The following is a 20,884-nucleotide window of genomic DNA, read 5'->3' as shown; positions in this document are numbered from 1 at the left end:
GATATTCTATACAGGCCGGGCATCTGACCGGAGCCATCACAGCATAGTATATGAATTAATATGGCGTATTGACGTTGAATATCGATCGGCTCGTTGGGCTGTGACATGCATGTGATAGGATGTGAGTGATGTGGCTTCTGTGTGTGTGTGTGTGTGTGTCTGTCTGTATCCACTAACAAATGTAAACGCTGGAGAAAATCCACAGAGATTAGGCGCAGAGTGATACCTCGTGTTCTTAAAATAGACGCATCAAACAGACTCTGAGCAGCCGTGGAGCTCAGTGGTTTCACTCATTTGACACCACATTCTGGAATCCTAAATACTGGAAGCTCTGTATTCAATTTGACACAGGAATCAGGATTCTGGATTATTTACCTGCTTTACAGGTCCTCATTTTACCTGGTTTCTGCGCCATGATTCCACAAAATGTACCTTCTACATATCCACATTAGTAAATGATGTAATTAGAAACACTACACTAACGAGCTAATAACACTTCAAAGTCCATTAAGCAGTAGTTCTGTTGTGTTGGTTATTCACATTGATTTTTAGAGGCGCTGTTGGGTGGATTTAGGATTTAGAAAACAGATAAACCACAGATATCAGGCAGCCTGTTTCCCCCATTGCTTCAAGTATTTAAAGGTAGACTATGCTAATAACTTTCTAGCTCCAGCAACTTGTACAGGATAGAAACAAGCAAGTGGTTTTACTTATCTCACTCTGGAAAAGGACATTAATTAGTGCATTTCTGAAAATGTTGAACTCTTGCTTTAATAAGAATAATAAATAAAACAATGTCTTTATAGAGTTTTAAGTACATAATGTTGATAATAATATGTACAAATCTGGTGTCAGTGGTGGGGAGATGAAATGCATCACACCATTTCACCATGACGGAACAGGTTCATAGAATTCCCTACACAATAGATTGAGAGGCACAATGGCTTTTATCCGGCCTCATCAATGCCTGTAACACTTCTGGATGGTAATGGCGGGGCTCTAATCCAATCTGTCTGACAGATGCAATTGATTGGCTGATTGATGGAGCCGAGGCAGCTCAGGGGAGCCGATGGAGATCGCAAAAAATGCCTGCGGCCCGTCAGGAAATGATGTCATTACCACCACTGTCACGCCGACCCGGTGACCCCTAAAGTGAGCCCCTAATGGCAGCGAGGCAGGAGAAAACATCACCGTTGGATCATCACATTCAAAATCGGCTTTTGCTCGGCCTTTCAGATGTGAAAATAAACTACAAATCCAATTGTAACAACATGATTCCTCTGTTCAGATTTGGAGATACTTTAGAGAACAGGATTACGAGAGCGGACGGGGCCTAAGTGCCTTTTAAAAACGTCTTAACATCTTTTCACAACGCTCCAAGAATAGAGACGTTTTCTGAAAGCTACATGATGTAATCACTTTTTTTTCTTTTCGTTTATCATCTCCAACACCCCCCCACCCCCTTCCCACCAACCCACGCTGCAACATACTCCTGTAGGGTCAGAAAGGGGCTGCTTTCTGAAGATGAAAGAGAAAGCACGAGAGATGGAGCGAGAAAACAAGTCAAAGTGGGAGAGAGAGGAGTGGGGGGGAGATATGAATCCCTGGGGCAAGACAGAGCTGAGGGGGAAGGGAAGAACAGTAAATATAGTAGAGCGACAACGTGAAAGAACAGGAGATTAAATGATTAGAGAACAAAAAACAGGAGGAGCCTTCTCACCTTGACACCATGGCCGACATCGTCCAGTACAGTGTAGTCAAGGGGCTTCCTGATGTACCTGACTGGCCGCTCCATATTAGCCGGTGCTATGATCTTGTGAGTCCTCGCCGTGTTCTTGTTGGTGGTCAGGATCCCGATCTCCCGCCTGGCTACCTTCTCTTTATGGATGTCCACGGTCTGTGAATGACAGCGAGGACAGAAGAAGGGGTGTGATTGATGCAACAGTGGGAACACAAGAGACGTCCGGTCCAACGGGGACCTCTGGGACCGAAATGAACTTGTCATGAAGCAGCTTGAGAAGATTTAATTAAATCATGAGGTTGTGCTTTTCATCACTGGGGTCTTAATCTTTTTACAGCAGCCAGTGCAGACTAATAAAAATCGATCGCGGTGCAAAGCAGATCCTGGACAGAATCATGAGCAAAGCATGTTCAGCTGAACATTTCTGAAATTAAATATGTAATTGATATGAATGAGGACGGGACCCCAAATCTACATGCAACAAGTCATTTCAGCGAATTATTAACAGAAACATGAAGATATACAGTACGAGAGTGAGAGTGAGAAACAATAGTGATGTTAACAACCCTAAGGTCTACCGTTTATTCTTCTTGTTTCAAATCCCAGACAAAATTAAGGTCTATTATTTGAGCTAAAGACAGCAACGCCCTTAAAAAACAAGGGAAACAAAGCTGTCACTGATGCTGTATCATGGCACAAGTTAATCAATGGAGTTACTGATAGACTCAAATATAATCGGCCTAACTGAGTTATCAGTGTAGCTCTAAATCAAATCATTATTTCCATTATCAAATGCTGTGACTTTCCTTTTTTTAATAAATGTTTAATATTTTGATGAGAAAAATGTCGATCACAGTGTATCTACAGTCCGAGGAAACAAACCCAGACACAGAGATATTAAATTCCTCAGAACTGATGCTCACATTCGACATAAAAAGATCAAAGAAGGTTTCGCTTCACAAATGAATGAAAAAAGAAAACATAAAAATAGCTGACGGGTCATTTCCTGCCAGTAGACTGGTTAGTACAGTCGATACGGCTCCTACATATCGACCATCATGTTAGAATGTCCCACAAACCACTGCATTTACGTCCCCTGCTTCGATTTCTCACTCCCGCCGAGCTCAGGGGCAGCTGCCCTTCCTCTGAGAGATGAAAGGCTGCAATGTCTGCGGACGGCAGGGCAGTAAAACGATGGTCTCTCACAGGGGGGGGGCGGGGAAGTGAGTGACCAGCGCCAACAGAGGACTCCTTTCATATCGCAGGGATCTGGAGCTGGACCGAGATCTGTCTTTTTACGCTGCACTGTTCCACTGTATGGGCGACTTAGTCTCCAAGTGTCACTCAACCCACAGTCTGGACGGCTTATATGCAGTCAAACTGTGCGGTCAAGCTGAAGTCTCTGGACTGTGACATTTTTGAGGCGTAGACCTGAGAGCTGAGAAGTCGAGCTGCTTTCACAGTTCGTGTGTCAGATTCAAAGGGTGTAAAAAGGTGGTTTGTTCGAAAGGACAGAAAAAGAGGAATTAATATTTCATAATAGACAAAGCTTTTCGTACATAATTGCTCCCACTGAAACTTCAAATTGAAAAGGGAAACATCCGTTCTGTTCCAATGCCCCGTTGTGTCTCCCTGGATTAAGAGGACTGACAGAGCGTTGGATGCAGTCATCGGTTTTCACCTGAGCGGGGCTGCCAGAACACGAGAGGCTCTTCATATAAAAACAGAACTGTCTTCCCGATGAGGTGAACAACACAATGTACAAATGGGAAATTTTTAGCAGCACTTCAAACTCCAGTGGGTAAGAGCTCTGCTGGGGTCGGTTTTGAGCTAACAGATCTGGACTCTGCAGCTCAGAGATAATGCTCAAATTTCACAGTCATAAATCACGATAATCTGGAAAACAGCTGGGCCAAAATCTAATCAGTCCATTTGGCTTCCATGCGGGTGACGGGATTCAAAGATTGGCTTTGTGAGATCCTGATGGAAGATCTCACCACGACCCCGACATGAGGTCTTCTTCAGAAATACGGATCATTGTTCGGTCAGGTGCATGGAGCATTGTTCTGAGATATCATTAAGGAAGTGGGTGTTTACAGCCAAAAAGAGGAAATGTTTCACAACAAATCACAAATAGAAAATTCCTCCGAAAACAAGAGAACTGTGGTTGAAATGTGGCTAAAGTGGGAAAGCATCTGGCCTTGGCTGAGCCTACTCCCCTTGTCAGAGTGTGGACAAACACCACCGCTGCGGGCAGAGGGGGGGAAGTGACACAGCAATGTGGGGTATGAGTTCATCTCCTTCCTGTATGGCGAAAAATAGTAACAGCGCAGGCTGATGTTAGACAACCGTTGACCGTTGGGTTAAATTCAAAACCCAAGAAACATTAAATGCGTCCGACAGAGTTGCAAAGGTCTTCGTAGAAAAGCCAATTCTGGTTAGACCCTGTTTGACTGACCTCATGAAGAACTTCACTCTTGGCAAAGGCTTTTTCCCTTGACTGTTTCTAGTGATTTTTTTTAAACTGGCACTAAAAGGTGTTTACTTGATCCCAATGGCCCGTCTGTTGGGTGGAAAGAGACTGAACTCTGAATACATGTTGCCAAACTGAAAGGTGGATGATTCACATATGTTCTCAAACCACTGTCACCCATATGTTTGAGGCCTGCAGCGGTTTCCCAGAAACACTGAGCAGTTTTTGGCTCTGGTTTTTGGCCTTTCCATCGGCAACAGGCTTTTAGGATTTACTAGTCTGACTCATCGGACATGGCCTGTGGGTTTAAGCCTGCCATTGGGTGAGGCAGCATTCTCCTCTTGTTCCGCTTCCGGGATTTTACTGTTTTCAAATTCCCTTTGCTACAGGAAACAATAAGTTTCGATAAAGATATGGATCTGCTATTCCTGTTTGTGACGTTTCTTTACAGGGAATCTTCTCACTTCCCCTAAGTGCAAATATTCCAACAAAAACAAGAAAGAAAACGGGTCCAGCCACACAGTTACTAAGGACTTACAGACCTCCTCTGCTTCCTGCCTTCTCGTGATTGGACACCCTCTTTAACTTATTGCATTCATTATCTTCCCTCCACTTGATTTTGTTATTAAATCCATTTAGTTAAGTGCTTTCTAAATCCCTTTGTTTCCACCGAATTCTCCCCACACCCAGAGAGGAGTGACCCACCTATACAACTATTCTGAGGATGTAGGTCATACTTTTAAACAGCATCATCGAAACGTTGTACCCAGACAGAAAAAAGATCCAGTCATAGAAATCACTTTGAACTTCGCGAGTTCTTCCCATTTTAGGACATGGGTGAGCAGCGGTTGCCACAGTGATAGATGGTGTGTTGGCAACAAGTGCCTTTCGGTTTTCTGATTTATTTAGGTTCTTTATAGTCCAGACTGTTGCTATTTCGGTTAAGACAGTACTTGGAAAGAGTGTAAATCCCAATTGGGGATAGGATCAAGGACTATAAATGTTTGGACTTCAACACGCAGGAATCTAAAGAAGTGATGTGTGTCTCGGTGAAACATTGACGTGTTTACCGCCCTGGACAGTCAGTGATTGCTCTTATGGAAGAGATGATGACATGAGATCTAGTGTTTCTTCATGTGTTTGGTCTCAGGTTTGGCTACTTTCCTGAAATTCAGAGGCAAAGAAAGTAATTCTACACCGGTGGGGGAGGTGCATTCCTTCCTTAAATTTATGATATAGTTTGTTATTGAAATGTATCCATATTCTCTGGCTGGAATAAACATTTACTTAATGGGATCTAGAAGGGGTTATACTGATTAACAAACTTAAGTTAGTAAAAAACCTGAGACAAAGGTTTATGGTACAATAAGTCTTCTATCTCTCTCACTTGCTTTAAGTATCGGTATTTATGACAACACTGGATTTTTACATGATATATGTGTCAATATGATCAAGTATTTTAATTTGTCGGGTTTTTTATTCACTGAATTTGCCAAATACAGGCTTTCCTGATTGAATATTTCAACGATCTCTCCACAATAACGTATAAAACTTGGATTTAAAGGATATACAATAAACTAGGTGTATGGAGTAAAGGTTTTTGTTTCCATTCACGGACACTATGTTATTGCAACCAGCATAACGTCAGACCTATGGCAGCAGGGCTGGGACTCTTTCCACACTGATCCTCTCTGACCTGACGTCTCTCCCTCACACTGATTTACTCAGACAGACAGACAACGTAACTTCCCAACAGAGAAACACACAAACACACACTGTTTTGAAGAGTGAGGTAAGCGGCGACTGCAAAGAAGATATGGAATTGAAACAGCCGGTTTCACTTCAGCACATGTTGGAGAGAAAGGAAAACAGCTTTTTCAGCACCTTGGCAGACTGGCCACTGGATGTTACCCTCAATAAAATGCCAGCTATGCACAAACAAACAGGGAAGCTGCACAGCATGTACTGTAGGCATAGTAGGGTTGAACTGAGTGCTTACCCTGCAACACAGGGGAAAGCCTATTACAAGACAAACACACCCTGAATACCATCGTGTGGATGTGTGGCTACTCAGACCAGACACATGTGCCAATGATTAATGACAGAGCTCCACTGTAGATGATTATAAGATTTTAAAAAAAATGTTTCAGCAAACTGGCAGCGAGACGTCTTCATCGTGCTCCTCAGAGATCCCCCCCCCCACACACACACTGAAAAATACTTATTCCAAATGGTATCGCTGTCCAAGAACACGAACCATTTTAAGATTATACACTTGATTTTGAGAAACGACACGGCTCTTATTAAAAGGTCGTTATTCCTGGCTGAGGGCTAAGATAAGCTCGTCGTTACAGGAGTCCAGGAATTGGACATCCTTGTTCTGCGGGATTACAAGGAGATAAAAACTATGAAGCACATGTCTGTTAAACACGTTTGAAACTCAAGTTCAGGCTGACTATGCAAGAGGCGTTATCCCGATGGTCAGAGCCCCTAGCAGGTGAGGACAGACTGATGAGGACACGAACCTTCTTAAGAGTGATATTTTTTCCTTCTCGGCAAAGCCCAGCTTCGCTCTCACACCATTACCCCCCCGCTCACCCCTGAGAGCGGATTTTAACAATTCGCGATGCTCAGTGTGTTCCAGCGGTTGTTTTATGATGAAGTGCTGGAGTGTGCTTTTTTTTCTGCTGAAGCTCCTTTATGTCATCCTGGCCTGGTCTGCTTCTACTTATTTCCTACATTTCCTGAAATAACTTTTTCAGAGCTGGCCCTAAACACGTTGCTTTTTGCGGGATCTGGAAACGCGGGGCAATGAAAAGCTTGAGTTGTGATCACTCAGCTCTATCATTAAGACATCATGTGGCCGTGTTGCATCATCGCGTTTTGAGGTTCTTTGGCGGAGAATTTGGCATTTCTTCCTTTGGTCGATGGAAACGAAAAATGAGGCGATTTCATCTTCAGTTTTCTGGGTCGGAAAGCAAAAACTGAAACATGGCACATTGATGTTCTGGTTGTCTATGAAAAAGACAGATAGTGCCTGCAGGAAATGAAAATAAACAAACGTTGCTCCTGGCTACTAGCTTTTACAGTGGAGTGCATTCTCTGATCAAATATTTCCTGATTAAAACCATAAATTTGCCAGTTTCTGAGTTTTATGGACTAAGAAAGAACTCACTCAGATTGTGTAAAACTTGATGCGGCTTGATTAAATACAAGGGGACTGCTGGGCCTTGATGGAGGCATGTGCTCTGCTGGGTGACATTTTAGTTTATTCGAGAGGTTTGGGTTTTGTTCATATTCTTGAAAGAAAGACATGTTTTGTTTAAGCATAAATATATACACACACATTCCATTTTTCATGATTTCCTGTTTCTTCTTCTTCTTCTTTGCTGTAAATCATCCCATGACCCCTCAGCTCAATCTTGTGACCCACTGGGAAGCCCAACCCCCCCCCCCAGAAACCACAGCTCTAGGGCACCTTGTTCTACATTTCAACACAAAGGGCTCTTCCAGTCACATGCCTGTTTTCTCGAGCCGCTTGTTCTGACCGTGTCCGGCCTCGTCTGTTTCGAGCTGTGCAATCCAACACTCCCGACTCAGCGCTGAGGCAAAAAACGGCTGTTGGAGCAAATGCCTCTTTGTCTGGTCTGTTTCTCAGCCTGATTACAGCCCATTACAACCGAAGCCCGTCATCTGCAGAGGCAAACACGGAGCTGTTAGTGCAACACGGAGCATGTCGGAGCCTCCATGTGCACTTGAAGCCAGAATGCGGGGGGCGGTCAAACGCCCCGTGGGGAGTTCCCTGTTTGGCAGCTTCTTGTTTAGCATCCCACAAAAAAAAAAAAAAAAAATGGATTCCTCTGGTAAATCGAACAGCCCGTGTGTGTCATGGCTGAGCCAGAAGCGGAGGTTGTGACGACTGGACAAGTGTGAAACCTTGGAAATGTTGTCTCTCTCTCCCACTCTCTCAGGAGAGAAAAAAAAAACAGGACTGCATGCCAAGGTCGAGGCTTTGTTTGCTAACACAGCACATATGGAAACACCTCGGCCGACTTTTGCCAATTTAACTCTGGGCTGCGGCCAAAGCAGCGTTCTGACTGAGCTCTAGTTTACGTAGAGGCTGAGAGGGAAGCCAGATTTAGAACAAGGGAGATAACAAACACTAAAACTCACAGCTGCAAAACCGTCTGCCACGGACGTAACTTCCTCATCAGTCGTGTTTACGAGGAGCCTTCAAATAATTGCCTCGATTATTCTTATAAAGGGAAGATCAGAAGAACAGAGGTGTAATGATTAGATGTAATTGCAGAGCGCTGTTAAGAGGGAAAGATTGCACTGGTGGAGATGATGATGATGCTGGGAAGAGGTCGTGGAAGGAGAAGCTGGAGAGGAAGTAACAGCCGAGCGGAAGACTGATGATTTACTGAACAAGTCGCCACCATCACTCAATCCAATTTAAACTCTATTCATGCAGGGCAGAGTCGTGATGAATGAGCCACACGTCACATTCGAGGCATTTCAACTCACACAGACGTGGCAAGGAGCAGATACAGCAGCGACCTTAAAAGGTCAAAAGTCCTGATGAATCAAATGATCGAGAGACAAAGAGTCCGATTTTGACAGTTGGTTTATTATCAGAATAATCGATTTAGTAAAACTGACATTCTGTTTCCGGCTCTGTTTTTGTTCATGTATTTCTTTCAGGTTTTGGGGCTGTTATTGGACGACCCCTTCATCACTCCCTGGGCAAAACCAATCATTACCTAATAAATATTTAATTAGAATAATAATTCTAAGGGGTAACGATTTCTGCAGCTCGGTACCAAAAACAAAACCAGCCTCTCAAATGTGAAGGTTTAATGTATTTCTAATATTTTTGTGACTGTGTGAAAGGTGTGAAAACTTTAAATTGGTCTTTTGGAAACTATAGCAGACAATATTTTCACAATATACGCACCAGGTCTTGCCCCAATAATATTCAATCTAATCTCAAGGGCTGCATTTTTAATCTTGCTTTTAAAATCATATTGAGTCTGTTTTATGATTCTGATGCCTGTCGTCACATCATCAGAACATTGCACATTTGATCTTTTATTCATGCTTTTGTTATTTTCCTTTGCCAGGATTATAGAGCACATTGTCTCAACTCCTATTGTTTTTAACTTGCTATATAAATAAATCTGACTTGACTTGATTATTTTCAGTAGATCAAGAATAGTGAAATGAGAAAAAAAACATTTGTTGAGGTCTTAGTTTCATATCATTTGAAAGTGCCCGTCTTTGGGCTATATTTGGACAAACCTGTACATTTGAAAACATCCTCATGAGCTTTCAGAACTCGTTTCTCACAGTTTCACATTGTCTTTTTCTTGTTTCTAGGCATGAAAATATAGTAAACAGAGACTGAAACCGAGCTTTCTAACATGAGCCTTTGAACAACAACTGCCTGGAGGCAACGGACCCGTCCCGGCCACACGGAACGACAAGTCGCTATAATCCAATGAGAAAACGAAGACGTGTGTAGAATAAGTGTAAATATTCAACAGTGAATAAAACAAATATACTGACAAACTCTCACTGTGGGTTTCACAGCCGTGCAAGTGGGAGAGAGACCACCAGGGGAGGCAGGAGAGAGAGAGACTGGAATACACAGGCAAGCAGGGGGATCAGCAACACACACACACACACACACACACACACACACACACACACACACACACACACACACACACACACACACACACACACACACACACACACACACACACACACACACACACACACACACACACACACACACACACACAGAGAGTCAGAGCTATACGGCTTCATTTCCTGTTTGGATGGATGCCATTCTTCCTCGACGGGAGGTCAAAAAGCCGCCACTGCAGCACACAGACACAACCCCAACAGTCTTTGCTTGTGTGTGTTTTCATCACAGCACTGTACACACAACTACACACTCATACATACACACACATAGACACACTGGAGTGCAATGGCATGCAGCTGTACCTCCAAGGAATGAGAACTGGAATGAAAAAAGGAAAAAACTCACGTGCCAGACTGAGATCACAAACACAAACTGAATCACACACACACACACACACACACACACACACACACACACACACACACACACACACACACACACACACACACACACACACACACACACACACACACACACACACACACACACACACACACACACACACAGCTGACTCTTGTGATCAGATAAGAATATTGTGTAATTGTAGTAATTGCTTCATAGTGAAGCACACAGCTGTGGGAACAAACTGGCAGTGTGTGTCTGTGTGAGCTGCTTTTTGCATCCAGCCCGTTGTTGCGCAGCTCCGTCACTGGTCACTGGGTTCAATCGGCCTGCTCCGGATCTAAGCCACTCACACAGATGTACTGTTGTGAAATGCAGCCACACCCATCTACCCACCAGTTGCTTTATCACACCATCAGCACATCTCCATGTCCACTTGAGTGATAATCAATGAAGTATCAAATTGTGGTATAATTTACTGTTTGGGCCGTAAAACGGGTTCGGCCTCTTGCACTTCATTTGATTTCAGTTATAGTGTTTTTTTCTGATGCTGCATCATCGTCTCACCCCCCCCCCCACTTGAGGTTTCACTGATCAGTTGTGGCCTGAGAGTGACTCAGTGTTTCCTCCCTGACTGCTACTCTGATGACGAGAGGAAACATTGGTCATTTGTTCTTGCTAATAATAAACAGCTCAAGCCAGACTTTACTGAAGAAAAGGCGAGGGGGATCTTCACTGCACTGAAAAAAGGTCCTGCACACATCTGCACACATCTGCACACAAACCTCTGAGGGGGTTTTCATTTACTGCTCAGGGAGTGAGTGAGTGTTGCTGAGGTCGAACACATCACTGGCTATTTTCAGCTCCACAGTTTATCAGTGATGACCCGATCTTTGTTTTGTGTTTATAACCATAAAGACATTCCCTCATGTGATATTATACCAGGCATATTCAAACAGTTTGAATTATTGATGAGAATATCAGCTTGATTTGAAAAGTTATAACTCAGTTTAAATAAGTAAAAACAATTAACAGAGTATGTGACATTATCAGCAGCCATGTCTCATTCATGACATCACTTTCTAAATGAAACTGTCCCAGGCTCCAATAATCTGACTCTGTCAGCTGAATGACTGCTACCTGTTGCCATGACAACAATAACTATTTCTGGTTTGAACATTTATACCACAAAGTTTAGTTTTTATTTTAAAGAATGGGTCTATATGGTGCAGATCATTTGAGGAAACAGCTACTCCATGAAACCTCAGAGCTCTGTAAAGGGGGGGACATTCATAATCAGGACACAGGAGCTGCAGAATGAACACTGGCCGCGCGCGCGCGCGCGCACACACACACACACACACACACACACACACACACACACACACACACACACACACACACACACACACACACACACACACACACACACACACACACACACACACACACACACACACACACACACACACACACACACACACAGTATTCTCGCCCTGTCTTTCCTCTATTCGAGGGTATCACAGAGAGGTTCTCAATGTGAGGCATTTTCTTCCGCCGGACGGACAAAGCGCTCCCTGTTCGCAGCCGCTTAGCAGCCACTTCACACGCAGCGCAAGGTGGAAGCCCAGCGAGCCACTCTATTCTCCCATCAGCCTTTTCCGCCTCAGCGCTGCAAAGAGACTCTGGATTGTGAATGACACAGACAGCAGGGGAGGAGACACGTAAACAAACACCTGACAGCTCACACTCCAAAATCTGTGCATCGGTGACGCAACACCAAGAAAAATGCATTGAAGCTGCTCAGCGAGGCGGCAGCAGGACCCCGACATGCACTGAATATCAATGAGAAATTACCTTTAAACTATGTTTCAATGCACTTCTATGATAACTCCTATGATTCAAAGATTTTAGAGGATTCGTCGAAAATGAAGCTGAATAATTTCTACTCTTGATTAAAGTTCAAATAATTAGTTGATTAATCCAGAAGGTTCCCAACATGAGGGTTGGACCCCCCCACTGAGGGGCCAGCAGATAACTCTGTGGGGTCGTGAATTATTAACTGGTTAAAGGGCAGGAAGATATTATTTTGCTTGATTACTGGGTATTGTTAATCTCATTACTTGGATAAAACCAGAGACAAAAATCTTCATTGGTTGAACTGGTCACAACAAGTCAGCTGATAGAAACTTAATTGACGACAATATTTAAAGTCAGTAAATCGTTCAAGCTGTTAATTATGTTCATATTATGTTTTTTACATGATTGCAATTAATTCCTATTTCACTTCACACTGTTAATAATTTGAAGAAGTCAACCGAAACAACAATTAAGCAATAATCCAAAAGAGAAAAATATCTTGACAAAGAGGATAAACCATTAGTTTCAGCCTGACAGTTTTTTAAATGCATTTTTTAAACAAACTTTTTAAAAAGCAGACAGAGGTTGAAATGATTAATTATTGATTAATCAAAGCGCTCTTGTGACCAATAACTGAGCCAAATTATGCATCTGATATGTTCCCTGTTAGTCCCTGAGCAATTCCCTGTTCCCAATATCAGTCTCTCCTACCAGCACAAGCAAAAGACAAGACAAGACGTGTTGTATTACAGCACATAACCCTCTGTATTCAACCCAGTGGGATGCATCAGTTCCAGTCGGAGAAGGGCCACCACCAGGCAGACACACCCTGACCAGAGGGAGACCCACGTCAGTGTGGGCAGACCAATGGAAACGGCCCTGACGCCAGACAACGTCTCACCACTGACTCACTGACACGTGAATGTAAGCGAGCTGCGTCCTGAGGCATCTCCAGCTTCAGGCATGCACGGGTACAAGAAACTTGAAAAAGGGATTCGACTACGGTTTGATTATGTTTAGCCAGTGAATTCTGAAGTGTGTTTATTCATGCTAGGGAGGATTTATCATATTTGAACTGGCACGGGAGAACTTTCTATCCCTTCCTCTCCGTTATAAAAACAACATGAACCCCGCAAGCTACAGACTTTCCTCTCCCTCGTCCATTCAGCAGAATGCAGCAGCGTCCTCGAGGGCCGGAGCTAATCTCATGTCCATGAGCAGTGAGAGCAACACGATAATGATCCACCTCTGAACGGGACAGTGGAGAGCAATAAAACACGCCCACAGCCTGTAGAGCTGACAGGCCGGCCTCTTTATTATTAAAACAGAGATACGCTTCATTACGGCAAACGCATAAGGACCTCGGCCATCGCTAATCCATAAAACAACAACGAGACGGTGATGGAGACGTTCTGAATGAAAGAGGCAGAGCTGCTAAAATCATTCATAATTCCCAGGGATAAATTAGAAAAACACAAGACGGATCCACAGAGCAGCTACGATGAGGATTTGAATTAAATTTACTTTCCTGCATTTCTTCAAACCAAAGCAGAGGGAGCACACGTCTTCGTTGACCACCAGCTGACCCAACCTGACATGATCTAGGTCATCTTCACCATGGCTTCAAAACATACACAAGCATGGGCTGGAATATACGAAGTAAGGAATTTCCCAGGCGCTAGACAAGAGACGGAGACGGCCGCACATCAAGACAGAAGTCCAACAATATAAGCTAAACCGAAGAATTCACTGGAAGGAAACAGCTTTTCTCACTGACGTAAAGCACCAGATCTAACTGTCTTTCAAAGGCTTTTCTGATGTAGCCTGCAGGGGTTGTCATGGCAACTAAAACAGGCGGCGGCGTCATGGTGACCTTGGTATCGCCTGAATGTTATTTGTCCGGATATTGACTCAAAACCTGAAGGAGTGTAAATATGCCTGCTCTTCCTTTTCTTTGCTTGTCATGATCCATCTTCCATTTCCCTCTGCAGGTCCCTCTCTCTGATTCGCCGGGTCTCTCTCTCTTTCTCTCTCTCTCTCTCTTTCTCGCCCTCACGTCCTCTTTCCTTCTATTAGACTGAAAGTCTGACCTTCGCTGCTCCCTGCAAGAATTTCTGGCAAAGCTCTGTCAGAGGAAAAAGAAAGATAGCGGGAACAGGAAGAGACAAAACCAAAGCAGCTAAACCCAATACCACCATGACACCACATAGTGTTTTCGCATTAACAAGAAACTACAAAAATGTATTATTTTCACAATAATTTTTCATGATTGGATTCAATCATGTGTGTCTTCTGTGCGATGCAGGTTTTTGTGAATCTAATCTACGAGAAGCCACATGGCTGGAGCGCTCTGTTTGATTTGTCTGAGCCCTTAATGCCTTCATTGGATGAGCAGTTGGATTTACCTGCACATGGCAGAGGCCTCATGCTACACAGGGGAAAAGGTTAGGAAATGAAAAAAGAGCAATTTATTCCACAAAACCATTTGATGCACCTTTAGGTCAGTGGAGTGACGTGGTACTGGGTTGGCCAGCATGGTTAAAACCCTTTTTCAATATAGATGTTTATCACAGTAGCATGATAAACCCACAAGAGATCTACTGTGACTCAACATGACCTAAACGTGGCCTGTTGCTTGATCCCAGCTTCAAGTCGGCTACATCACATCCTTTAAAGACAAAAATAACTGGGACCAATGGCTAAAGACAAGAATATTAAATAAATTGACAAATAAAAATTGTTCTTCTTCTACTACTACTGCTGCTGCTTCAACACACATTCTGGCATGGTTAGATGTGTCTGAAGCAAAACCTTGAAAAATAAAAAACAAAAGCTCCAATATCCATCGCTGATGTGATACAGGTTTGAAAATGTAAATTAATCACACACAAGACTCCTGTGTTAAGGCCTTGATAATTACAAATTGAGTGTGTTCAAACTTTGTGGTAACTATGGACGTTGTGCAGTGTGTTTGTTTCTCGACAGTAGCATGTTAGAAAGCCACACAGAAAACCAGTCATTCGGCCAAACACACAGCCAGTCAGCCACTGGGACAAGAGTGAGAAGCTAATAAAAGGAACCGTGGATATTACAGAAGGCCTCGCACTGTGTTTGAAAATAACCGAGTCAGTGTGAAAGTGAGAGGAGAAGTGGGAAATGTGGGACACCATTCTTCACAGCTGTATGGTTTGTGGTGTGTGTCGTTCTCTGACCTGGGAAATGTGGTTGATGGAGGACTCCATGCGCCGCAGCTGCGAAGCCTGGATGTCCAGCAGCTGCAGCACATTGTTGGCTAAGGCATTGATCTGGTAGGCTACGCTGGCCAGGGACTGGGTGGTGTAGGCTTTGGTCTCCTCCAGAGCTTTCCTCTTGTCCTCGGCCTGTGCACAAAAAAGGGATTAGAGAGGGGGGAAAGAGAAACAGATGAAAAAAAACACTGCTGGTTGAAGAAGAACCCAATTACTGTTAATATCATGTAACAGCCTCATCCATCTTTGAGCTGCAGATCCAGGTCAGGTTTGTGGTGGATTCGGGCCAATAGAGCCGCCAAGACCTCCGATCCCCAACGACTCTCTCCCCTGATACTACGCTCTGTCTGGAGGGATTTAGGATGATATAACGCCTCCTGCTGCAGCAGAGGTACTGAGTGAGCGGCTAACTTCTAAACAGCTTGACATCATTTTACATTCTTGATGTATTCACCAATAAAATGCTTAATTTCTGTTTTAATGAGAAGTTTTGCCGGTGACCATTTGGACCGTTAAATTATCCAGAACTCCAGAAAATTTAGACTTTTAATTTGGCTTTAATATTTGATCTTCACTCCAGATAAAAAACAACCAAACCTCAAAATACCAAGATATTGTGTTAAAACAAGGATATTGGTTAGAAATTATTGCTCAACCATTTAGCCATTTCCTTGCTCGCTCACAGCTGCAAGGGCTAACAGAACTGTGTGCAAAAATACATGTTTCTAGACGATACTCATGCATGTATATGACATAAGGAAGAATAAAGTGGATTATCTTTAACAGGTGGCACAGGATGCTTTTGAAACTAGATAACAGTGGATTCAAAGTACATAACGCTCAAGCAGTTTGTTTCTTGGCTTTACTGGGCCCCTATCTAGCCACTATGCTAATATACTGAAGCAACTGACTTCTAACTTTGAATATAAGCTTTTCCGAAATAAATTATACACACATTTGAAGTCATGGCTGACGGAGCAGCATGAAAATACTCTGCAGAGGACATGTTCTTACAATAAGTCCTGTCACACACTGTTCCACTGCATTCAATGATGTAAGTTCCGAAAGTGGCCCGACCACACAAACTGTGGTAATGACACGTTGTCGAAAGCCACCTCGCATCACATCAAACAGACTGAGGCCGTGAGCTGAGCTACAAAATGAGCCACCCTGTTTGATCTTGGTGGGCTCTTCCCAAAGCAGAGTCTTAAGAGCAGTGCCGGGGGGGGGGGGGGGGGGGGGGGGGGGGGGGGGGGTTTGATAACAGGCTGCCGAGGCATGGGGGTAGATGGTGGAGGAGATGATTACTGGTGATGGAAAGCTATGGGGACTGGAAACCAGAAGAAAGGAGACATTTGATCACCAGAAGATGGGAGGAACGGACGAACGTTGGAGAACAACCATGTCACTGCATGCCTCGTTACTGATCCCACATGGCAGTACGTATTTAATCCAGTAGCGATACATACGGCTAAAAGCTCTACTGGTAAGCTCCGGCCGGGTGAGGAGGTGACAGTGTTGGTGGTGTTTCTTTTAGCGGGAATCAGAGCAGCAGATGTGTTGTGTGATAACAGCCTCAGGAGGGAGGAAGCAGGAGAGATTCCTCCAGAGGGCTCGGAGCAAAAGGCCATCTGTTGAATGTGTGCAAACGCAGACACCTTCTAATGACACGGCAACATGCCACGTGGGAGATGATGTAACAGCTGCAGGAGAATATGTGAAGACAACAAAAACAAAGAAAGAAAAGAAGCTTCACACCCATGATGGCGTTTTTTTTTTGCAGGAGGATGCAGTTTTTGTTGGGATATGAGACTTCAGATTACTGAGCCACATGTGCTTGCCTGTGCAGAACCGCTGGCCTACATTTACTATCAGGCTGCAAGCCAGAGACTGTTTATTTTACACAAAGCACGAAAACTTTTGGGCCTTACAATTTTATTTCTACAGGAAAATCCATTTAGGATACATTTAGTAGAAAACATTGTTTTTCAGTGTGTGACTCACACTAGGGGCTAAAGGTGGATATGGCAATGCATATTACAATTTCAATATTATGAAACTGCTAAATGTGATGGTTTTTAATCAATACCTTGGAGCTGTGAAAGCAAAATAGATGCTTCAGTGCTCAGATGCTACAGTCAATACAGCACAGTGTTTACATTCTGTGTTTCTTACAAACATATTTACACACAGTCTGTGCTTCCATCCAAAGCACAACATGTGATGTTGCTTAATTCAATTTTCTTCAATGGCTGCCATTGATGCCTTTTATTAATGTCAATTTCCATACTATTGGAGCTCATCAGCCACTCTGCCTGAATGCTCCCTTTATTTCTCCATGTAAGAGATGAATTCTGTTTCATTTTGACTCAAACTCAGACAGTTTTATAACTAATGGAAAAAAGGGTCCGTTCTGTTGTCTTTCACCCACTTCAAGATGCTGTAGCACAGAAAGACGAGCCTGTACCATCACCTCCATCAAGGAGGTTCTGTTTTTGCCCCTTGGTAGAAGGATGGGGCATCGGCTGAGAAGGAACCGGTATTTTTTTACATTTTCACCATTTCCCAGGGAATACTTCACGGATCTTGATGGAAAGAAGCAGGCACGTTTGGGGGACTGATATCTATGAGTGCAATTTGGTGCAGCGTCATTGACTTTAAGGGGGCCGTGAGTGCCATTCCAGTTTACAGATGTAAAGCTGTAAAACCAGGCCTTAAAACTAACCACCACATTTCTCGTTGTTTCTTTTCCCAAAGGAAACAGTGGCTGCAACAACGAAGTAGTGACCGTACATATACTGAATGAAACGGGCTACAGCTGATCTTTAGCATCCTCTTAAATCATACAACTGTTAATCTGTTGCATGACACATCATTTTAGGGGAAGAAATAAACTGATTCAGCAATAGTTGAATGGCAGATGGCAGATTCATCTTTTTTTTTGGTACTTCTGGATGAACTGATCTAAACTGCATTAGCTGACAGAGCTGTGATGTGAGGTCAGCGCTGAACGCTGGGCGGACAGATGTGACACTTGATTGCATTGCCAGTGCGGCATCTTAGAGCCTTTGCTTGTTCACGCATCAGAGGTCGGCTGTGTACAAATCCTCAGATTAACCAGATTGGTTGTTCAGTTACCCAAGAATCGGCACTCGCCATGACGTCCATCTTCAGCGAGAAAACGTTACGGTGGATATTTGGAGGAATGAGAGCAAACGTTTGCCAGGAGAAGAACAAAGCGAGTGCTTGCTCAGTACAAAAAGGTAGATAACAGCACGGCAGAACTCGGTGTGCTCTACGGCAGCAGGGGATGCAGAGAATGAGGCGAGATCCCTTTAACGCTCCTGGGGCACTTTATCTCATATTTCTGAGCTGAGTAATGACTGAGTGAAAGAGTTTACAGAATATCTAGGCGGTGGCAGACAGGCCGTCAGCACCTTAGCTGGGTTTAGAAAGGGTGTATCGAGGAATATATAACGTCTGGAGCAATAAGGGAGTGGCAGCCACAAGAATGGATTCGTTTATTGGGAAGTTTTTGAATCTCCTGAGGTAAAAAAAACTGGATTATTACACCATTCTCACACAGTCACCAATCCAGTCTGGCAAGATAACGGCCGGCAACTGCTGAAGGGTTGTTTTTCAACAGGGTGGTGCACTGCTTTGCTGTCAGGCTTCTTTGAGACAGTAGGAAGGAAAAGTCCAGACTTCCTCCCAGAGGATAGAAGCTGTGCAGGGGTCAGAGGAGGTGTAGCTGCCCCTTCACCCAGAAGCCTTCATGGGCAAAACTAGGAAGTGGACAAAATGAGCATTCTTCCTGACTGCATGGCATGACTCATAGAAAATGTAGGTCGTAAAAAATATCTAACAACTCATGAGGGGTTTTCACCAAGCTGTGCAATCAAAGTCTGGAACAAGACAGACTTAAATTAAAGAGTCTGTCTAAAACACATAACAACCGTGTTTCTGCAGTTCTACAGTCTGCCCCTGCATTCGTTCAAGCACATTGGAGTTTCTCTGCTCCCACTTGTCCGCAGGGGAAATGCACTCGGAACAAAAAAGAAAAAAAAAACACTTTCAGGAATGTGTGGAATTCTGGGAGATGTCATACGTCTCTAAACATTCAAGTGTTGTTGAAGAGCTCCGCCGTGGACCACAAGTGTCAGGGACGAGCTCGGAAGAAGAAAGAAAACAAACACTGAAATGGAGTGAATAAAATGGGTTTATTTATCTCTTCTGTAAACTGGAACCTCAGCAGGAGAGAAAGCTGCAGTCCAGAGCAGAATGAGTGATCTGTGAATCCAACTGGAAGGTCGTGGAGCTCACATGGCACACTGGTCCGTGTGATGAATCGACCGCTGATTACTGCAGATCGGACACGGTGAGATAAGTGAGACAAGAGGCAGCTGAGAGCTGACGCTCAGTGGGTTGTTGTATTGATGTGGCTGTCTCACATCCAGCTGATTGGAAGTGAGACAGAACAAATTAATATGACAGTTAAACATATTCTATCAGCAAGATTTATACAAACAGACACCAGGAATTCCCCTCAACTTTCAAGATGCTGAAATGTACATGTATTGGTCATTCTCCTTGATGTAAGCTCTCTAATCCGGACACAATGCTGGTGGTCTGATGGTCTGATACCCAGTCCAGAACCAGAAAGGCTATTTTTACACTGGTAAAAAAAAAAAAATCGGTAGTCGGCATTGGCCAATACTTAAAGTCCAGTTATCGGAATTTGGTTTGGAAAAGGGAAAAAATTGTATCATCATCATTTAAAATATTGAAAGACACCTCATCATAGAGCTATTAATCCTAAATAGGCTACAAGAGAAAATATCCACCAGTTGAATTTATGAAACTGTGGGAAAGTGAGAGACAGACAAGGTGGTGACACCGGATCGTGTGAGGAATACAAAGGACCAGAGCTTCAGTCCTTCCTTGAACCCAGGTCTTAAAAAAGAAAACACTCAGCTGTACGATAGGTGAATTTATAATTTGCTCTTCCTCCAGTGCGACACACGGAGGCTGACTGAAAGGCCATAAGGTCCACCTGACCTTGAAGAACTGCCAGCATACAACTGGAAAAGCCTTCAATATGTCACACAGAGACACGAAGGGGAAGTTTGCATATGGAGAAGAGTCATTAACCTTCCTCGAGTGACTTGGTAATTGGTGCATCAAGGTAGAAAGTCATTGCTCTGGGGCTGAGAGTACACATCCTTAACTGATTTATGTATTTCTCAGTGTTGGATGCTTCTGCCTCACATAAAAGTGGATTATTCACATTTCTCTCTACAATCGAGCCCCGACTCCCACGTTCTAACCAGCTTGGGGCAGATCAGTTCAACGGTCTGGACCAAACCAACTCCCGTCAGCTGAGGGGGAGGAGTGACAGGTGGTCAAAAGGATGAATGGGCCTGGCTGGTAAGCTGAGAGCCGCTAGGCCTCTCGACGCTGCGAGAAAAACCAGGCCACTACACATAGAGAGAGAGAGAGAGAGACAG

The 20,884-nt window shown here is 43.8% G+C and overlaps 1 protein-coding gene across 10 annotated transcripts in view; it reads right to left on the bottom strand.

Moving 5' to 3' along the window:
• The window catches only part of abi1a (abl-interactor 1a), a 39,536-nt gene that overhangs the window by 14,092 nt on the left and 4,560 nt on the right, over window positions 1-20,884 (bottom strand). For all 10 annotated transcript variants that reach the window (XM_034572983.1, XM_034572986.1, XM_034572985.1 and 7 more), the window contains exons 2-3: window positions 15,342-15,509; window positions 1,721-1,897 (exon numbers count right to left, since the gene is read on the bottom strand). In XM_034572983.1, coding sequence (XP_034428874.1) covers window positions 1,721-1,897; window positions 15,342-15,509 — 345 coding nt within the window. The remainder of the gene's footprint in view (window positions 1-1,720; window positions 1,898-15,341; window positions 15,510-20,884) is intronic.

The sequence above is a fragment of the Hippoglossus hippoglossus genome, chromosome 20, assembly GCF_009819705.1.
Source record: "Hippoglossus hippoglossus isolate fHipHip1 chromosome 20, fHipHip1.pri, whole genome shotgun sequence".
NCBI classification, from domain to species: Eukaryota; Metazoa; Chordata; class Actinopteri; order Pleuronectiformes; family Pleuronectidae; genus Hippoglossus; species Hippoglossus hippoglossus.
Note: the sequence above shows the minus strand (reverse complement) of the source record. Positions and strands in the feature narration are given on the sequence as shown.